The sequence below is a fragment of the Anolis sagrei genome, chromosome 2 (genome assembly GCF_037176765.1).
Source record: "Anolis sagrei isolate rAnoSag1 chromosome 2, rAnoSag1.mat, whole genome shotgun sequence".
Taxonomy (NCBI): Eukaryota; Metazoa; Chordata; class Lepidosauria; order Squamata; family Dactyloidae; genus Anolis; species Anolis sagrei.
The window spans coordinates 218,530,180-218,545,869 of record NC_090022.1 but is presented as its reverse complement, the minus strand read 5'-3'; the positions used below and the strand labels follow the sequence as shown (position 1 = coordinate 218,545,869).

At 37.0% G+C, this 15,690-nt stretch overlaps 1 protein-coding gene across 5 annotated transcripts in view; it reads left to right on the top strand.

Moving 5' to 3' along the window:
• KDM4C (lysine demethylase 4C) overlaps positions 1-15,690 on the top strand; it is a 276,898-nt gene that overhangs the window by 161,830 nt on the left and 99,378 nt on the right. For 3 of the 5 annotated variants that reach the window (XM_060762302.2, XM_060762301.2, XM_060762304.2), the window contains exons 10-13: positions 2,330-2,523; positions 8,000-8,238; positions 9,971-10,275; positions 14,745-14,856. In XM_060762302.2, the coding sequence (XP_060618285.2) occupies positions 2,330-2,523; positions 8,000-8,238; positions 9,971-10,275; positions 14,745-14,856 (850 nt within the window). Of the gene's footprint in view, positions 1-2,329; positions 2,524-6,860; positions 7,514-7,999; positions 8,239-9,970; positions 10,276-14,744; positions 14,857-15,690 lie in introns of those variants that run through there. The other 2 variants (XM_060762305.2, XM_060762307.2) reach the window with 2 other exon arrangements.

Below are 15,690 nucleotides of genomic sequence, written 5' to 3'. Positions count from 1 at the left end.
ACAACTACTTAAAAACACATTAGGATTGCACCCAGGCTGGCGATTTTGGTTGACAGACTTCACTTGAATTGTCCAAATATTTGCTTTCAAAAATATTCTTCTTCTTCTTCTTTTTTTTCCATTGGCTGTTTTGTCTTCCTGGATTGTATGTGATTTCCTCTTATCATACTTTGCATAGTTAAGTGAATGATGTAATGCAGTACTGATTGACAAAATTCAGCTACATTTTGACGTGATTGTGGGCATGAGGGTAGTTTAAATGAAGAGTGGAAATTGCCTACTTGATTGCTCTAAAGGAGAGTTATGTGGATGATTGTCTCCATGGAAAGAGTACTCTGGTTCTGCCATACATATAAAAAGAGAGTTCTCAAAATATAAACCTAATTCCTATTATTTACTTGAGATTTTAGATATTATACTGGCATACAATGTACTTTGTGAATACATCATTTTGAAAGTCCTTTTGGAATCCCTCTCTGTCCCCCCAAAAAGGAAAATTAAAATGAGAGAGTTATTCTCAATTCCTTTTCCTCATATACAGTGTTCATATTTCCACTTTCCAGAGAGCAGAAGTGGTGTTTTTTAGGAAGTTATTCTTTCGATTTGTGTACATTAAATAAAGATCCTAAACTTGGTTGTTTTTAAAATGGGATTCTCTTATCATCTGAGAAATAGTACATATTTGAAGTGACTCTCAACTTCTGGCTCTTCATTTTAAACTATGACCCCTCTTTGACCTCAGCATTGCCTCACAGCAGGAAAATGATAAAAAGGAATTCTTTGTAGATGCAATTTTATTTGGAAAGTTTATTTCCTTTTAAAGGATCATTTCACCTCTGAATATCATTTCACAAGGGGTGCAGTTCATCAATAAATTAACAGTGTCTTAGATATTAATCCTTTCTCAAATTGCAGGATGGTTTTCAGTTTCATAGCAAAAACTGTAATCCCTTAAGATATCTCTTAAGCAATTGTTTTTCATGCCTGTCTATAAATGTATCTTCAATGTACAGAGATTTTGATTGGAAAAAGGAGAGAATTCTGTGTACTTATTAATTTGGAAAGTCTTTTTACCCTGTGTCCCAGTTTCTATTTTTACTAACAGCATTCCCTCCACCTGTCCTGATTTGGGAGAGATGATCCCAATTAATCCTCTATGTTCCCACTTTTTCAGATGCTATTAAAGTTTTCCAGGTTTTCCCTCCTCCCACTTTCTCCCTTTGTCTTTGGCCATACCATCTGCTGCAAACAGAATTCAAAGTGCAAAAGTAATTTGCACCCAATTCTGCTAGGGAGAAAAAGAGGTGGGGTGCTATCCTTCCTAGTAGATCCATGCCAAAGCAACTTATCTTAGCTTCTCTATTCTTCCTTATTAATAAATTTTCCTATGTTGACCAGACTCTGATGTTGGCTGGCCACACACATCCTAGCTGTTTTGCTGGAATAAAAAGATTAAAAATGTTAGTACCATTGGTCTTACTAAAATAACAACAATATTAATTTTAATTACAATGAATATGTACTAGAATTCTGGATTTTGTTTTGCTTCTATCATGAAGTGATCAGCTCAATCTTTTTATGCAAATATATATACCCCCCCCCCCCAATGTGCGACAGGAAGTTGCTGCTGTGAGAGAAATTAGGTTGAACACTGTGAAAGCCATCCACTGCATGGCTGTCAGCCTCCTCCCAGTAGACTCAAATCAAGGAAAAGCTTTATGAGACCGACCACTCCTCTTAACGTTCCCCCAGCAACAGCAAGAATATCCCTCTGGGCAGCTAAACCAGGAAATCCCAATTGGATGCCCCCCCCCCCCCATAAGGGTCTTCCTCCAGGGGCAAACCAAGAATAGGCAACTTGGAAGTCCCTGAACAGACCCTGAAGTGGAGTTGGCAGATCAAAAGACACCTGGCAAAATGGCACTACCTAAAAGAATCCCCCACCTTGTGTGATTGTGGAGCAGAACAGACAACTCCGCATCTGTATGCTTGTCTACTATGCCCTGCCTCAATTGTTGGAGGCCACAGACAATGCTGATGCTGTTGCCTGTTTTTGGTCAAAAGATATTTAGCTTCTTGTGCTCCTTCTATTTTTATCAGTTTTATACTAATTTATACAATGCTTTTGATATGAAATAAATAAATGCAAATATATTAGTAACACAGTATTTTCATTGGTTAAACCATGAATTGGAACTTTTCTACACACAGAGACATCACACTATGTGTTGTTTCAGTAATGATTCAGTAGGTTGCTTTTGTGGTTTTGTTTGCATTTCTGCCTTATTTGTGAGCTTGTTTTAATATACCCATCCAATTTCTTCCCCAGTGTACCTGCAGGAAAGACATGGTAACCATATCAATGGATATATTTGTAAGAAAATTTCAGCCAGACAGATACCACCTGTGGAAACAAGGGAAGGATGTATATACTATTGATCATACAAAACCTACTCCTGAAACGACACCTGAGGTAAAAGCCTGGTTGCAGAGGAGAAGAAAAACGAAGAGATCATTCAGGTGGTATGAATGTTTTGCATTCCATGTAGCTAAAGTTAAAATATTTTGTAATTTCTATTATTTTCAGTTGCTCTCACCTTGTCATACCCATCCCTCTGACATTTCATTTCAGTTGTTTCATTTATTTTAGTCACAGTTAATTTGTGTCTTCTAAAAATCTAGCAAGGAACTTGAGGGCAAAGGAGTTATATTTCATAATGATAATAGTCATTGAAGAAGCATCCATTTAAAAAAAAAGTTTAATGAGAATACGTTACTAAAATCTATGTGGATTTCAGAGCATTGATATAGTATTTGGTGTTTTGTCTTTATGAAGATAAGCATTTCTTGCTGAATCACAGTGTGGTTTTGTACTAAGAAAAGCAGCGCCAGGGAGAGCCCAGTGAAATGCTAGCTTCTAGATATTAGAATGCTACAAAATCTTCACGTATTTATTTCTGACAGTTCAGTAGCCTCTGGCCACAGACAGGTTCTACTTGCAGAAGGTTCAAAAGCCAGGACAATATCTAGTTTATGTTCTACTGCAACAGCAGATTTGAATTTATGATACTGAAACTCTTTTCCTAGGTAGTAGTTCCGTGTAGTGACCTGATCTTTGTCCAGGTTTTACCATTTTGCCCAACTATTTTCTGAGGAGGTGCCTTGTGTAAGAGAAGAGAATCTCATCACTCTATACCATGCTAATTTGATCCATGGATTTTAAACTTGGAGAGTACAATAGATATGTTCTGAGTGTTTCATTCATTTTTTTCTGGATCAAGCCAAGAGATCTCTTTAACATCTCTTCAGATGTTAAAATGTAGTGGTGGCCCTGGCATTTATCTCGACAGTTTCTTCCTAGGCAAAAATTGCCGTGCTTTTCTTTGCCCCCTTTTACATTACAGCCTTTTAATGTGTTCTTCTGGTGGATCACAGCTTTCTCTTCTTGATACAAAAATGTTTTTTAAAACACACCACACATGATTGAACTAGATATATGATGCCTTTTTGGAAACCTTTTTCCATGAACTAGTGAGCACTGCAACATTTCCTCTGGCAAAGGCATATAAAGCAAATGTCTGAGCTGCTGCTTTTATACTTCCTTTTCTCCCCAAGTAGCATTTTGGTACTAAAACAACACAGCAGCCTTGTTGGGACAGTTTAGTATTTGACGAACAAGCTTCAGCAAGCTTTGGGCTCACACTCACTCTCCATTTCTAGCAGGTGGAAAGAGCAGTATGAAAATTTTGTTTTACATTAATTGCAGTGTAATATGTCTGATCCCTAAACTGTAGTTAATTATGGTTTGTTGAAACAGATTGGCTTTTTGAACTATGTTTCAGATGAAGTGGCAAACTAGTTAATCTAAAATAGAATGAAAGCTTCTCTCTCCTCATAACTATGTGCAAGGAAGACCGTTGCTACATTTTCTTCTCATGGCCATAATATTTATTTCTTATCTACTTCTCCCCATGGATTGATGTGGTGCACAGCAACATAATAGAATGCAACATATGCAGTCTGTTAAAACACATAACCCAGCTAAAAATTAGTTTAAAAGAACTATTCTCCCATTGACAAGGATCCTGAATCTGTGTCATATTAGTGAGGCTGGATCTACACTGCCCTATATCCCAGGGCCTGATTCCAGATTATCTGCTTTTAACTGGAGTATAGGAGTCTACACTACTAGATAATCAGGGATAAGCAGATAGATGCATTTAATCCAGTTCAAAGCAGATAATCTGGGATCAGATTCTAGGATATAAGGCAGTGTAGATCAAGCCTCAGTGATTTCTTCTGCTTTTTTCTTCTTCAGAAGCTCTTCTGAACCAAGGCTTCTTAAACTGTGGGTCTCTTTGGCTCAGTGTTGGGGGTCCTGCAAAATTTGACAATGGTAGAAATTTTCTGAACACCAAGTGGCTGTTTTAGACATTTACATGATACACTTCTTCTTCAGTGTTTACAGTGGACTCTGCAGAGGATGCTTTATCTGTACTTCATAATACAGGCAAATCCACCTGTTTTGCAAGTCTTGCAAATGCCAATTTGTTATCAGTATAAAAATTAAATGTTTACTGGTAATAATTTGGCACTTTCCACTTTGGAATCAGAAAGCACCTCTTTACATTTATCAAAAATCCCATCTTCTTCCTCCTCTTCCTGATGCAAGTTCCACAAATGGAATGTGTCATATGTAAACAATCACATTTTACTGTCCAGCACATGTGAAAGCTTGATTATACATAATTGTAAGTTCTCTTGTTCATGTACCACATGTACCACAGCACATAGGGATGGAAAAATATTCAAAAATAGATTTTCAGATGACTGAAAAACATGTTTTTTCCATGATTGAGATACTCTGAGAGAAAAATCCTGCGTTGATGAAAACTTTCACAACTCGGGATTTATTGTCCACAAAATTCACATGTGATTGTTTTGTGGCAGAAGCAGTGTGGGTAAATAATAGTTCAATGCAGTAATCCATATGCTGAAAAATCTCTGCACAGTAAGACTTAATTAAACATTTGTTTAGTGTAAAATCTGGGATAAGCAGATAGATGCACACATGATTGATTTGCATAAAAAAGCATCTTTTGTTGCAGAAAGTAGCAATTTCAGGGCAGGAATTAACATTTCTGCATTGAAATATTATTTTCCATGCAGAAAATACTTTCATGTAGAGAAAATGCAGGATTTGTTTTTGCCTAGCTTTATAATACAAGGTTGAAACAGGTCACCCTGTGTTCATTTTTGGCTGTATTTGTCTGTGGATTTGCAATTTTCATTGAGAATGGCTCTAATCCCCCTTCTCATTTTCCTATAATTTTTTCTAGAGTGTATATGTAATGTATATATAGAATAAGGCAATTGACAAAGCAAGAAAGAGAACAGGACTGATGATTACCCTCTATGGGTATTTTCATAGCCCTTGGGCACATGGTACAAGTCTACAGAATCTACAAAGCAAATGATGGTACATTAACTTTCTTGGTGCAGATTTTTATGAACATTTTGTGGTACATTCCCTGACCTGTGAATCATAATCCATCCAGCCACAGCAACTAAATATGTGCATATATATACTTGCATTTACAACTTAGAAACTTTGAGTTTTAATATGTATGCTGCATAATTGTGTGATGATGCTTCTGTATTGCTATAGAGCTTGGCATCTTTATTATACAGCTGCCATTTGCACTTGGCAGAGAAATTATTTCCTTGTCAGTACAACCCTTATTTATCTGGATAACCAATTTAAAAGTTAAAATTAAAAATGGAGACATTATAGTAATTATGTTGAAAGTTTTATCAGATGAGTGCATGCACTGAATTTATTCGCTAAGCTAAACCAGTAGATGCATTTCTGAGCTATTTAATTAGTAGACTTGGCACAAGCGCAAACACAGCAGGAGATGCAAGTCCCTCAAATGAAGATAAAATGTTTGTTCAGTTTCACCTCTGCTGTTATATGTCAAGAAAAAAAATGATAACATTGATTTTGGGAATAGCATGCTTTCCAGAGAGGATCCCATAAGTACAGAAATACCAGTTCAAGGAAAATACACAGGTAATAATGACAATATTCTAAGTGACAGGGTATGGCTAGCAGTGCTATGAAAAGAGAGTATTGTGGAAAATGTCAATACTTGTGCCATATTGCAGTTTATGGGTATATCCACACTGTAGAATTAATGCAGTTTGACACCACTTTAATTGCCATGACTCCTGGGATTTTTGCTTGGTGAACCACCACTGCCTTTGGCAGAGAAGGCTAAAGACCTTATAAAACTACAATTCCCATGATTCCATTGCATATATGGATCAGACTGATAACAGTTTTGACATGATTCCTATTAACCTAGGCAAGAGCAAAACCCAAAGGAGACCCATGCATAGAATCTTGTTTATTTCTGTTTATTACACTCATTGGATTAGAAGGGATAGTCATCTACTTTTTTGAAGAAATGAGGTTTCATGATCTTCTATGTTGTCTTTATTACTCTGGCACATTTTTAAGATTAAAGGCATTAATTTACTATTTAAAGAAATCCCACATGGATTCTTTAAATGGCTCCTTAGAAGCAGGTGAAAAGTTGTTCTTCCATTTCTGTTTCCATGTCTTAGACTCAAGTTCCAAAATAGACATTTTCCTTGTCTGTCAGTGATTGACAGACCTGTGTTCAGCCGAGTACTCCAAAAACTAGCAATTCTTCCTGTAGAGAAACGTCAACATAGCATATTATTAAAATAGCTGCAAACCAGTTTTTGTATTGATAGCATAGAATTTCAGCATTGTTCAGAATATTGTTACCTTTTCCGCTTCTTTTCATTGTCCTTCGTCTTCATAGCTAAATATTTCTAACATGTTTGTATCTACAATTGTTGTAGTTTCTTGTACATTTATAGAACTTCCACCCAGAAATAAAGAGTGAAGATGCAAATGATGGGATAAAGTAGGATAATCCTCTAATCATAAATATAGAACTCGACTGAGGCAAGAGATCATTCCTCCAAAACTGTGATGGGAGCCCATCTTGGGCCAGTCCCCAAAATTATTCCCTTTCCAACTCCAAGGCCCACAGAGCCCTAGGTTCAAATCAGGGTACCTCCTTTCACCCAAAAATGCTCAAGTCAGGGCCATTGATAACTGATTCTTTTTCTGCTTTTGACACTAATCCCTAAGTGACCAAATTCAGAATTAAGACTACAATTTTAGCCATTTTTGTCAATGCCAAGTAATTTCCATCTGATCCGAAAGAGAGCCAGTGTGGCCTGCATTGAAATTTAGGGCAAGACCATGAATGGATCAAGAAGGTGGCACTGAAGGGAAGTGGGATTTTAAGCCCACCGTTCTCATTCACCTGGTGCCAGCTGTGCAGCAATGTAAGTTGTTGCCACACATAGCATCTTCTTTCTTTCCAGGTGAGAGTGCAACTCCACCCCACCCTCCCTCTGCAATCTCAAAACCTGACATATATTTAGAAGTGGCAATTCAGTTCAGATTATGGTAACTGCCTCTAAAGTTTTCTTTGTAATCTGTTGAAATGTGTTTATTTATTTATTTATTTGGTAAATAAAGTTAAAGTAAAGTAATTAATCATATTGTCTAAACACTTTGGTATTTTAGCATCATTGTCACAGTTTAATGCAATTGAGAAATTGTTAGAGGGAACCCCAACAGCAATTACTTGGTGAATCATTCTTCAGGATGTGGGAAAGACTAATTTAGGTGCATTACAGCTGTATTACTTGGGGTCATTTCAGTTTAATAACTAGGCTTTTAAGAGCTGTTATAACAGAGTAGTAGAAGGTTAAATCCAATCAATTCTTAATCTGTTGCTTAATAAATTGTAAACACCATCTCCACACAAAAAGATGAAAAATTGTCACTTTTTTATTCCTTTAAGCAGGTGAAAGGGACATTTATATTGGTAGATATTTTATCTTACCCCAGCCAGACGGTCTGTTCTGACAGCAGTATCTCTTATAACAGCTTCCAGCACACCCGATCACGATCAAAAAAGCTTAAAACTCCAGAGGACAAGAAGGTATCAACCATAGTAGTTGGTACAGAAATCACAGCCACTGAAGCAACTACAGATAGCTTCAAGGTCAAAGAAAAGCCATCAGAAAAAGTAAAGCCAGTAAACACAGGAGTGCCTTCTGGGGAAGAACAAGACGCAAGCAGGATGCAGATAGATCAGAATTTATTGGATAACAAAGAGGTCTCGGGTGAGATGCATGATATTTATTTCCCGAAGTATTTGTAGGCAGTTGATACTGTGATCCTATAAATCTGCAAGTGAGAAGTTACACCTTGTGTTCTCCTTCAGTTCCTTGGAGACTGTTACCAGGTTGTTATACAGCCACAGGCATTGTCAGCACTGTAAAATATAATGCGAATTGGGGTAAGATCAGTTGTCTATTAATATTTGTCAATACTAAAAGGAAGCAGTGTTTTTCATTGTGACTAAGGATTTCCTTAGACGGGCTAACAATCATTCTCTGGCGTTTCAGTAAGGCACCATTTTTTAACCCAACTTGGAGATCTTTGGTACCATCTGGCAGTCTTTCGTTCATGTAACATCCAGGCCTGACTCTCCTTCCAAAATCAGATTAGTGTATTTTGAATGGTATGGTAGCACTGGAATATTGTTCTAATATAAATGTAATGATAAAGGCACAACTGTTGGCACGCTCTCTCTGGAGCACTTACCTATTTACTTTGGGCTTTAGGTATTATCTCATGTTTTTCCTAGACACTTGAGTTTGTAATCTTGTTGCCATCAGACACCAATATATTTCTATGCAAAATATTGAAATCTATTAGATAAATGGACCCAAATCTATTTTGGTACTAACATAAATTCTCCTTTTCTCCGTTCATACTGCTACACTCAAAATCTTGTCTAGAACATTTTCTAGACCCTTTTAGGGAAAAAGAAAGCAGAATTTTGCAAATGGCAATGAATGGTCTGTCAGAGAAACCGCATTAATGAATCATTTTGCTAAATCATAATTAAAATTTATCATTCTGTAATATTCTAAAGGGAAAAAATACTTGTAAAAATATCCAAATATGTGTTCAGAAATTTTGTCTATAGCAGCAGATTAATTTTGCTTGTGGTATCCAACAACTGCTTCCAAGGGCAGTTCTGTAAAAGTTGACATTATGGTATGATCAATAAACATACCCTTTTTTTGAGGGTGCTTCCCTGGAATCTAAGTAAGAGGAAAGAGAGAAGTTGAGAAATGTTAACAATAGTCCTGCAAGAGTAGATGTACTGAGTCACCTTTGGTTGATTCACAATTCAGTAATTGATTCAGTAGGTCTACCTTAAGTTGGGAGTAATTATTGTGTTTCAGACCAAAGCCCTAAAACAAACAGTACCATGGTAGATGCCTTCTAGTGTGACAAGACACTCTTGTCTTTCCTCTTTCAGTCCTCTGTACTACTTGAAATGTCTGCTACAGAGGGATGAACATTTCCTTGAGCAGATTTTGAAGGCGTTGGGGAGACTTACAAAGCATAGGAGCAACCCACTGTTTCCTCAGTGGAATGGGTGCTGAATCTTGCCAAAAAGTTTGCCCTATAAATGCACAGCTCCAACATGACATATCCATGTGGGATTGCTTGCATAATTGCTTCTGTGGTTCACCCATGAGTTTCAAATGGTTTTCTGGAATAGCAAAATTAGAGAAAAATTACAGAATGTAGTCAATTGAATATTGTTGCTGTCATGATTATTGGATGTCTTTTTGAAATGCATTGAAAATGGGATTGATTCCATATTACAATATATTTTTAAAAGGTTTAATGTATTTTGGACATCATTTTGCATTTCTTTTCTTGGATGTATCTCGAAAGCTGGAACTGTATCTAAAAATATACTTTTTATTCCATGATCAGAATGTTTCTTACAAATACCCGCATTACCTTCATGTTGAAATTTTCTCCTTTTAGGTTATAACTCTTCAAGTTCACCTCACCGTTGTGTAACTGAAAAAGTACAAACTGAAAATGAAGAGAAAGGAGGTTCTGGCTTTGTGCACTTTTGTTCCCAGGAATCGGCCCTGGCTTTGCTTTCATCTGCTAGTTGTAATCAGGAAAATTTAAGAACTTCAACTACTTCAAGACAGACTCTGGAGTATGCTTCTTCAGAAGCTGAAAGTATAGAGAAAGAAGAAACTAGCAGTTTCTCTACAGAAGATGATACCAGTGATGTTGAAAGCAATGAAAATGGCCTGGAACCTGGAGAAGTATCAAAGGTAAGAAATGGAAAATTAAAATAAATTGAACATATGATAAATTCACTGTTTTATCTGAGAATTTCATGAAATGACCCTAGATTTGTAGGTATTGATATAGAAAACAGATATTGTTATTATTATCCACAGATCTGTTATCCTGCTTAATAGTTAAATGTGAAATGTGCTTGGTCCTTCTGTTGCATTTGATCCTTTCAACAGCCTTCTGAATGAAGTTATTTGACTTTGGATAGGTCAGAAGGGAAGACTTTGTATTCATCAAGGAACTATAGGGGGAAAACTGCTATGATTATTCAATTTAATATATTTAATATAATCTTCCTATTTGTATAGGTTAAATATAATTTCATACAATGATTTCAGATGATTGGAATCTCATAATGTCTGTAGCTAGTCATAGGGGCGAATTTAGTTCATAATAAATATACTTTGCATTTTTATGCTTTACATTATTTGTTGCAATTTATTATGGTGTAAGAGATGCCAGTGACATTACAGCTGTTCTGCAAAACAGATCAGCATTATAACCCCTATTTTTGTATCTAAAGCAAAGAAAATAGTGAGCACGTGCTTCAAGTATGATTTTGAATTGGTGACTTTTGTAGTTCATCCTCTTAGTAATTACATCAAACAATGCTGTTATTATTACCACCTTTTATAAAGCATCCATTTTTGAGATGTTGATTTTAAATGTTCACTGAGATTCCAAGATATAATAGCATAGCTGCATTCACAAACGTGGAGGCTGGTTCTGCTTTTGTCACATGCAGAGAGCAGCCCATTTTGGATTGCCAGATGTTCCTAAGAGAGTGGGAAATGTACTTTAGAGCTAAGAATAAAGCAGCACTTGCCCTTTTACTGACATAAATAGCAAACTCATCATTGTTTTACAGAGAGATGAGATTTAACAGTCCCAAAGCCAGTCCTTCTGTTTTCATATAAAGTGCTAATAAACATCTTCTCAGTGGTGAGATTCTGTATTACAGCTTATGTTTAATTCATTTGCTTGGGTACTTTTTAGCCATTCCTAAGTGGGTTTCCAAATATTTTCCAATATGTTTGCCTGCTGTGACTGTCTTGTGGTTGCATACAAGCATTTTATAGGGATGCTACTGAAAAACCTCGGCCTCTTTGACTTTCTGCACAGCTACCTTGCTTTGTTTAATGAAACCACCGTACTCTTTAATCATAAGAGCAGCTGTACTGCATTAGGCTAATGATCCTTCCAAGTCAGTGTCCTGTTTCCTTGAGTGGCCAGAGCTGCCTGCCTCAGGAACTGTATGACAGCTGCAGGGTGCTAATGGAGTATTCCATTCTGCACCAGGCACTGTCAGTATCATGAATTCCAAGCTTTATGAGTATTCTCGCAATTGAAATAGAATATTTAAATTACTACCTAATGTTGATGGATATTTAGCTATTCTCTGTGGTGAACAGAGTTCGTACAGGTTTGCAAAATCCCAGAAACTAGAATTCTGATGAGGACATTTTCTACTACTGTGGAAATCTCAGCATTTACTAAATAAAGCCATATTTAGATTTGATCCTCAAATTTGAGAAAATCAATCTAAAATATTCTGGAAAAATATTTCTGCCAAGTTGTATTCTATTTCTATCAAGCCTTCTTCCCAGTATGGGATTCTGAGATTCACATTAGAGAATATTTACTTTAAGATTATAATACGTTTTGCTTCTTTAAAAATCAACAACTGCAATTTCACTTGCTCTACTCCATTATGAAAGGGCAGTGGCAGCATCTCACATCATTGCATAGGTCTGCAGCATCTCTAGGCTCAGGGTTTAGAAACCATTGTCATAATAAATAATATTTCTCAAATTAACTTCTACATATTGCCAGAGTTATACCATTTTCTATATTTTGCAAGGGGAGGTATTCCATGTAGAGGATAGACTATAAACTCATTCCCAAGGTTTTGAAGATTTACCAAGGACTACCAAAGAATGACTATTTTCATTTCCTCGAATCCTTTTAGGATGGGGAAAATCCCATTTAGTTGATTACCATTTGGTTCCTTTTGGTAGTTGCAATATTAAACTTGGTTCCGTATCAAATCCTAAATGAGCTTGTAAATTGTTTTCTTTACTTCAATGCCGAGAACTGGACATGGTATTTTAGGGCTGTGTGTCTTTTCTTTATGGAATGCTATTGATGGTTCAACCCTTTTCTCTTAAGTATTGGATTACCCAAAAGCACCAGCATTTCTTACCTTTAAGAATATTTACAGTCCTTCTTCATGGTCTCTATGACTCGTACAAATGGGTTATCTGCACCACTGTAGTACATTATCTGGAAAATTTCAGACGGTTACATAAGCTTTTTGGTGGTGTCCTCACTCACCTTCCTACCTAAATCCTCAGTTCCTTTTCTTCCTCCACTGTAACAGCATTGCTGGGAATGATTTAGATTGTCTTCTACTTCATTTTTGACTTTTCAGTCTGTCTTGATCTCTTCTAACTGTGGATTAATTCTGACTACAGCTTTGAGTGATGGCTTTTGGGTGTGGCCTGTTCTGGGATGTTACTTTCTTAAGGAATTCTTAAGAATTATTTCAAAAGTATAATAACCACAGGAAGAGGAATACTTGAAAAAGATGGGCAATCTAAGTGTCTGCTGTTCAGGTGAAAGTCACAAAGTTGGTTTATGTAATCTCTGCAAAGGCTTCATATCTTAGGCCAAGTGAAATTTGGACTTGCACTTCAAGGCACTACTTTATGAACATCCCTTGTTGGTGGCCAAAGGTGCAAGCTGAGAAGAATAGGCCTTTTAATCTAGTCTCCTTTATTGTGACTCTCCTTTACAGTGCTTTCTGCCTCTATAGCTCCTGGCTTTTTGGACCGCTCTTAAAAGATCTCTCTGGGAGATTTCTTCCTGGCAGAAATTTCAGAATTGAAGACTTTGGCTCAAGGGCCTTCTATATCAGGCCACTTTTTTGATCTTACAGCTCCATCTTCTTGGCCTCTTTTTCATGAGATGAAATTGATCAGACTCACATTGATCACATGAAGATCTTCCATATTCTTTGGAAGTGACTTCCATGCCTCCTTCTGGGTGTACTTAATTATCATCTTGACTGGAAAAAGTCAATTTCCACCCATGTAGATTTGCTGAACATATTCCTCAGCCAGGAGACGTGGAGATACAGTGGCTACAAGCAAGGGTGTATCCCCTTTGGTTGAGGTGGCTAAGGTGTCTCATGTGAAATCCTAGAGTTTTCGCCCAAAGAACATGATATAGACTATGAGATACAGGTTGATAGGCTCAGTGTGTTCAATCCATTCCTGGAGAGCCTCAGCACGCTTACATCAACCATGCATTTGCCACTGATTCTGCAATTGCAACTTTCAGGCAGGGAGGGAAGTTTAAGCAATTCAGGGTAGGCCAGCCATGCCTATGATTTCAACTATGATTTCATTTTTAGACCAGACATCCTTCTCTCTCTCTCTCTCTCTCTCTCAGGTGATATCGATGTTCCACATCAATCAGGACACTGCTTTGGCTGTGTCAGTGCTCAAATACTTTTTAACTGTTATTCTGTGAAGAGGAAAGGACTGCCTATATCTAAGCAGTGTTTCTCTAAATGGGTGGTTTCCACCATACATCTTGCTTATGAAGTTGCAAAAAAACAGCCACCACCTGTTGTGCATAGCCATTACATAAGTCATGGTGACAGCTTCAGCCTTCCTGTAAGGAATTCCTTTGGAAGATGTGTGTAGAGCAACTACACACTCTTGATCTTTATCACCCTTTACAATTGGACACGTGATCTAGGGAGGATGCTGCCTTGTATTTGTGTTTGCCTTGATATCCCTTCCTCTTGATCTATCACAGATAATCTTAAAGAAGAAGAACAGGTTGCATATCTGTAACTGTTGTTCTTTATGTGATCATCTGTGAACTCACACAACACTATTCATTCTCCTTTAACTGTATCTTGCCTTTGATTCACTCCTGGGGTATCCATGCAACTGAGGATATAGGTAAGAAGGTCATATAGTTGCTCTGAAGGTGGCCAGGATTGCCACTAAAAATCTTATGTAAGATTCTGGAGTGATTCACTGTGTGGGTGCAGATAACCAATCTGTATGAGTACACAGGTGATCACTTAAAGAACTACAGTTACAGTTACGCTTTATCCTTAGCTACTCATTTTAGTACTGTCATCCTAACTACTGAATTTCAACTGTCATCTAAATCTAGCCAAAAAAGTTTTAATAGCAATGATCAGCTGTCACCTTCTGTAGTGAAGGAATTGTAACATAACATAATTATTTGAAAGAAAAAGCCAGCTGCATAATGTAATGCATTCTTTCTCTTTTTCATCATGTTATATAAAGCAGTAATGAGTCTTGTGACTTTCACTATCCCTCTGGAAAATGTTATAATAAAAGCCATACTTCTAGGGCATTTTTGGTATATCTTAAACTCCATGTATGTTGTCTCTTTTTAGGTGACAGAAGGTGAAAAAACAAAAACATCTAAAAGCTGGCGTCATCCGTTAAGTAAACCTCCTGCCAGGTCTCCTATGACACTAGTTAAACAGCAGGCAATAAGTGATGAAGGTGAGCATCTTTTAAAAAATCTCCTCAAATAATACATCTTTCAGTCAGCACAGTTACATCTGCATATACTTTAACTGTTCCACAGTGCTGAAGATGCAAGGATATTTGACTGGGTGCCAAAACTTCAACTGCTGCAGAATGAGCTGCATTAAAAGCTTTCAGCATGTTTCCTGAATACGCGATGTGTTTTTTTGGGTACTTTCCCACTCCTCTTTTCTCTTAAATCCTACTAAACGCATTAGAAGGGACTTGTAAGAAGCTCAGAACAGTATGAAGTCACTTAAATACTACAGGGAGGATGAAAGCTCATTTGGCAAGCAGATAGTCTTTGTTGGATTTCTCAGCAATTAGCTTTGGCACAGAACATTACACTTTATTGTATGAAGGCAAGTAGAGCTAAACAGGGCACCCCTAGGTCTTCAGAACAAACAGAGAACCAATTTGCCATTTTGTTCTCCTGTATATATCCAAGAGGATCTTTGATTGATCCAAGGAAAGAGGAGCAGAAGGAAAATAAATGCAAACACCTGCACAAGAGCTTATGCAAGAGTTTGTACAGTGTTGACAACAAGTAGAGCTTCTCACTGTTCTCATGATTCTGTCTCTGGAAATAGAAAAAAATGTTTGGTCTTCAGTATCTTTTCCAAATGTAGTGAATGCCTTTTGTGCACAGAATCACATCTTTGGATTTTGGACATTGTTTTTATTGTGAGCAATGGCAGTAGGGTTATGAGCATCCTTGCTGTCATCTTCAAATTTTATGTGCGAGGCGAGTAACGAACATGAAATAAAATAGATGCATTATTTTTCCAGCCCAACTTGGCTCTGAAAAGC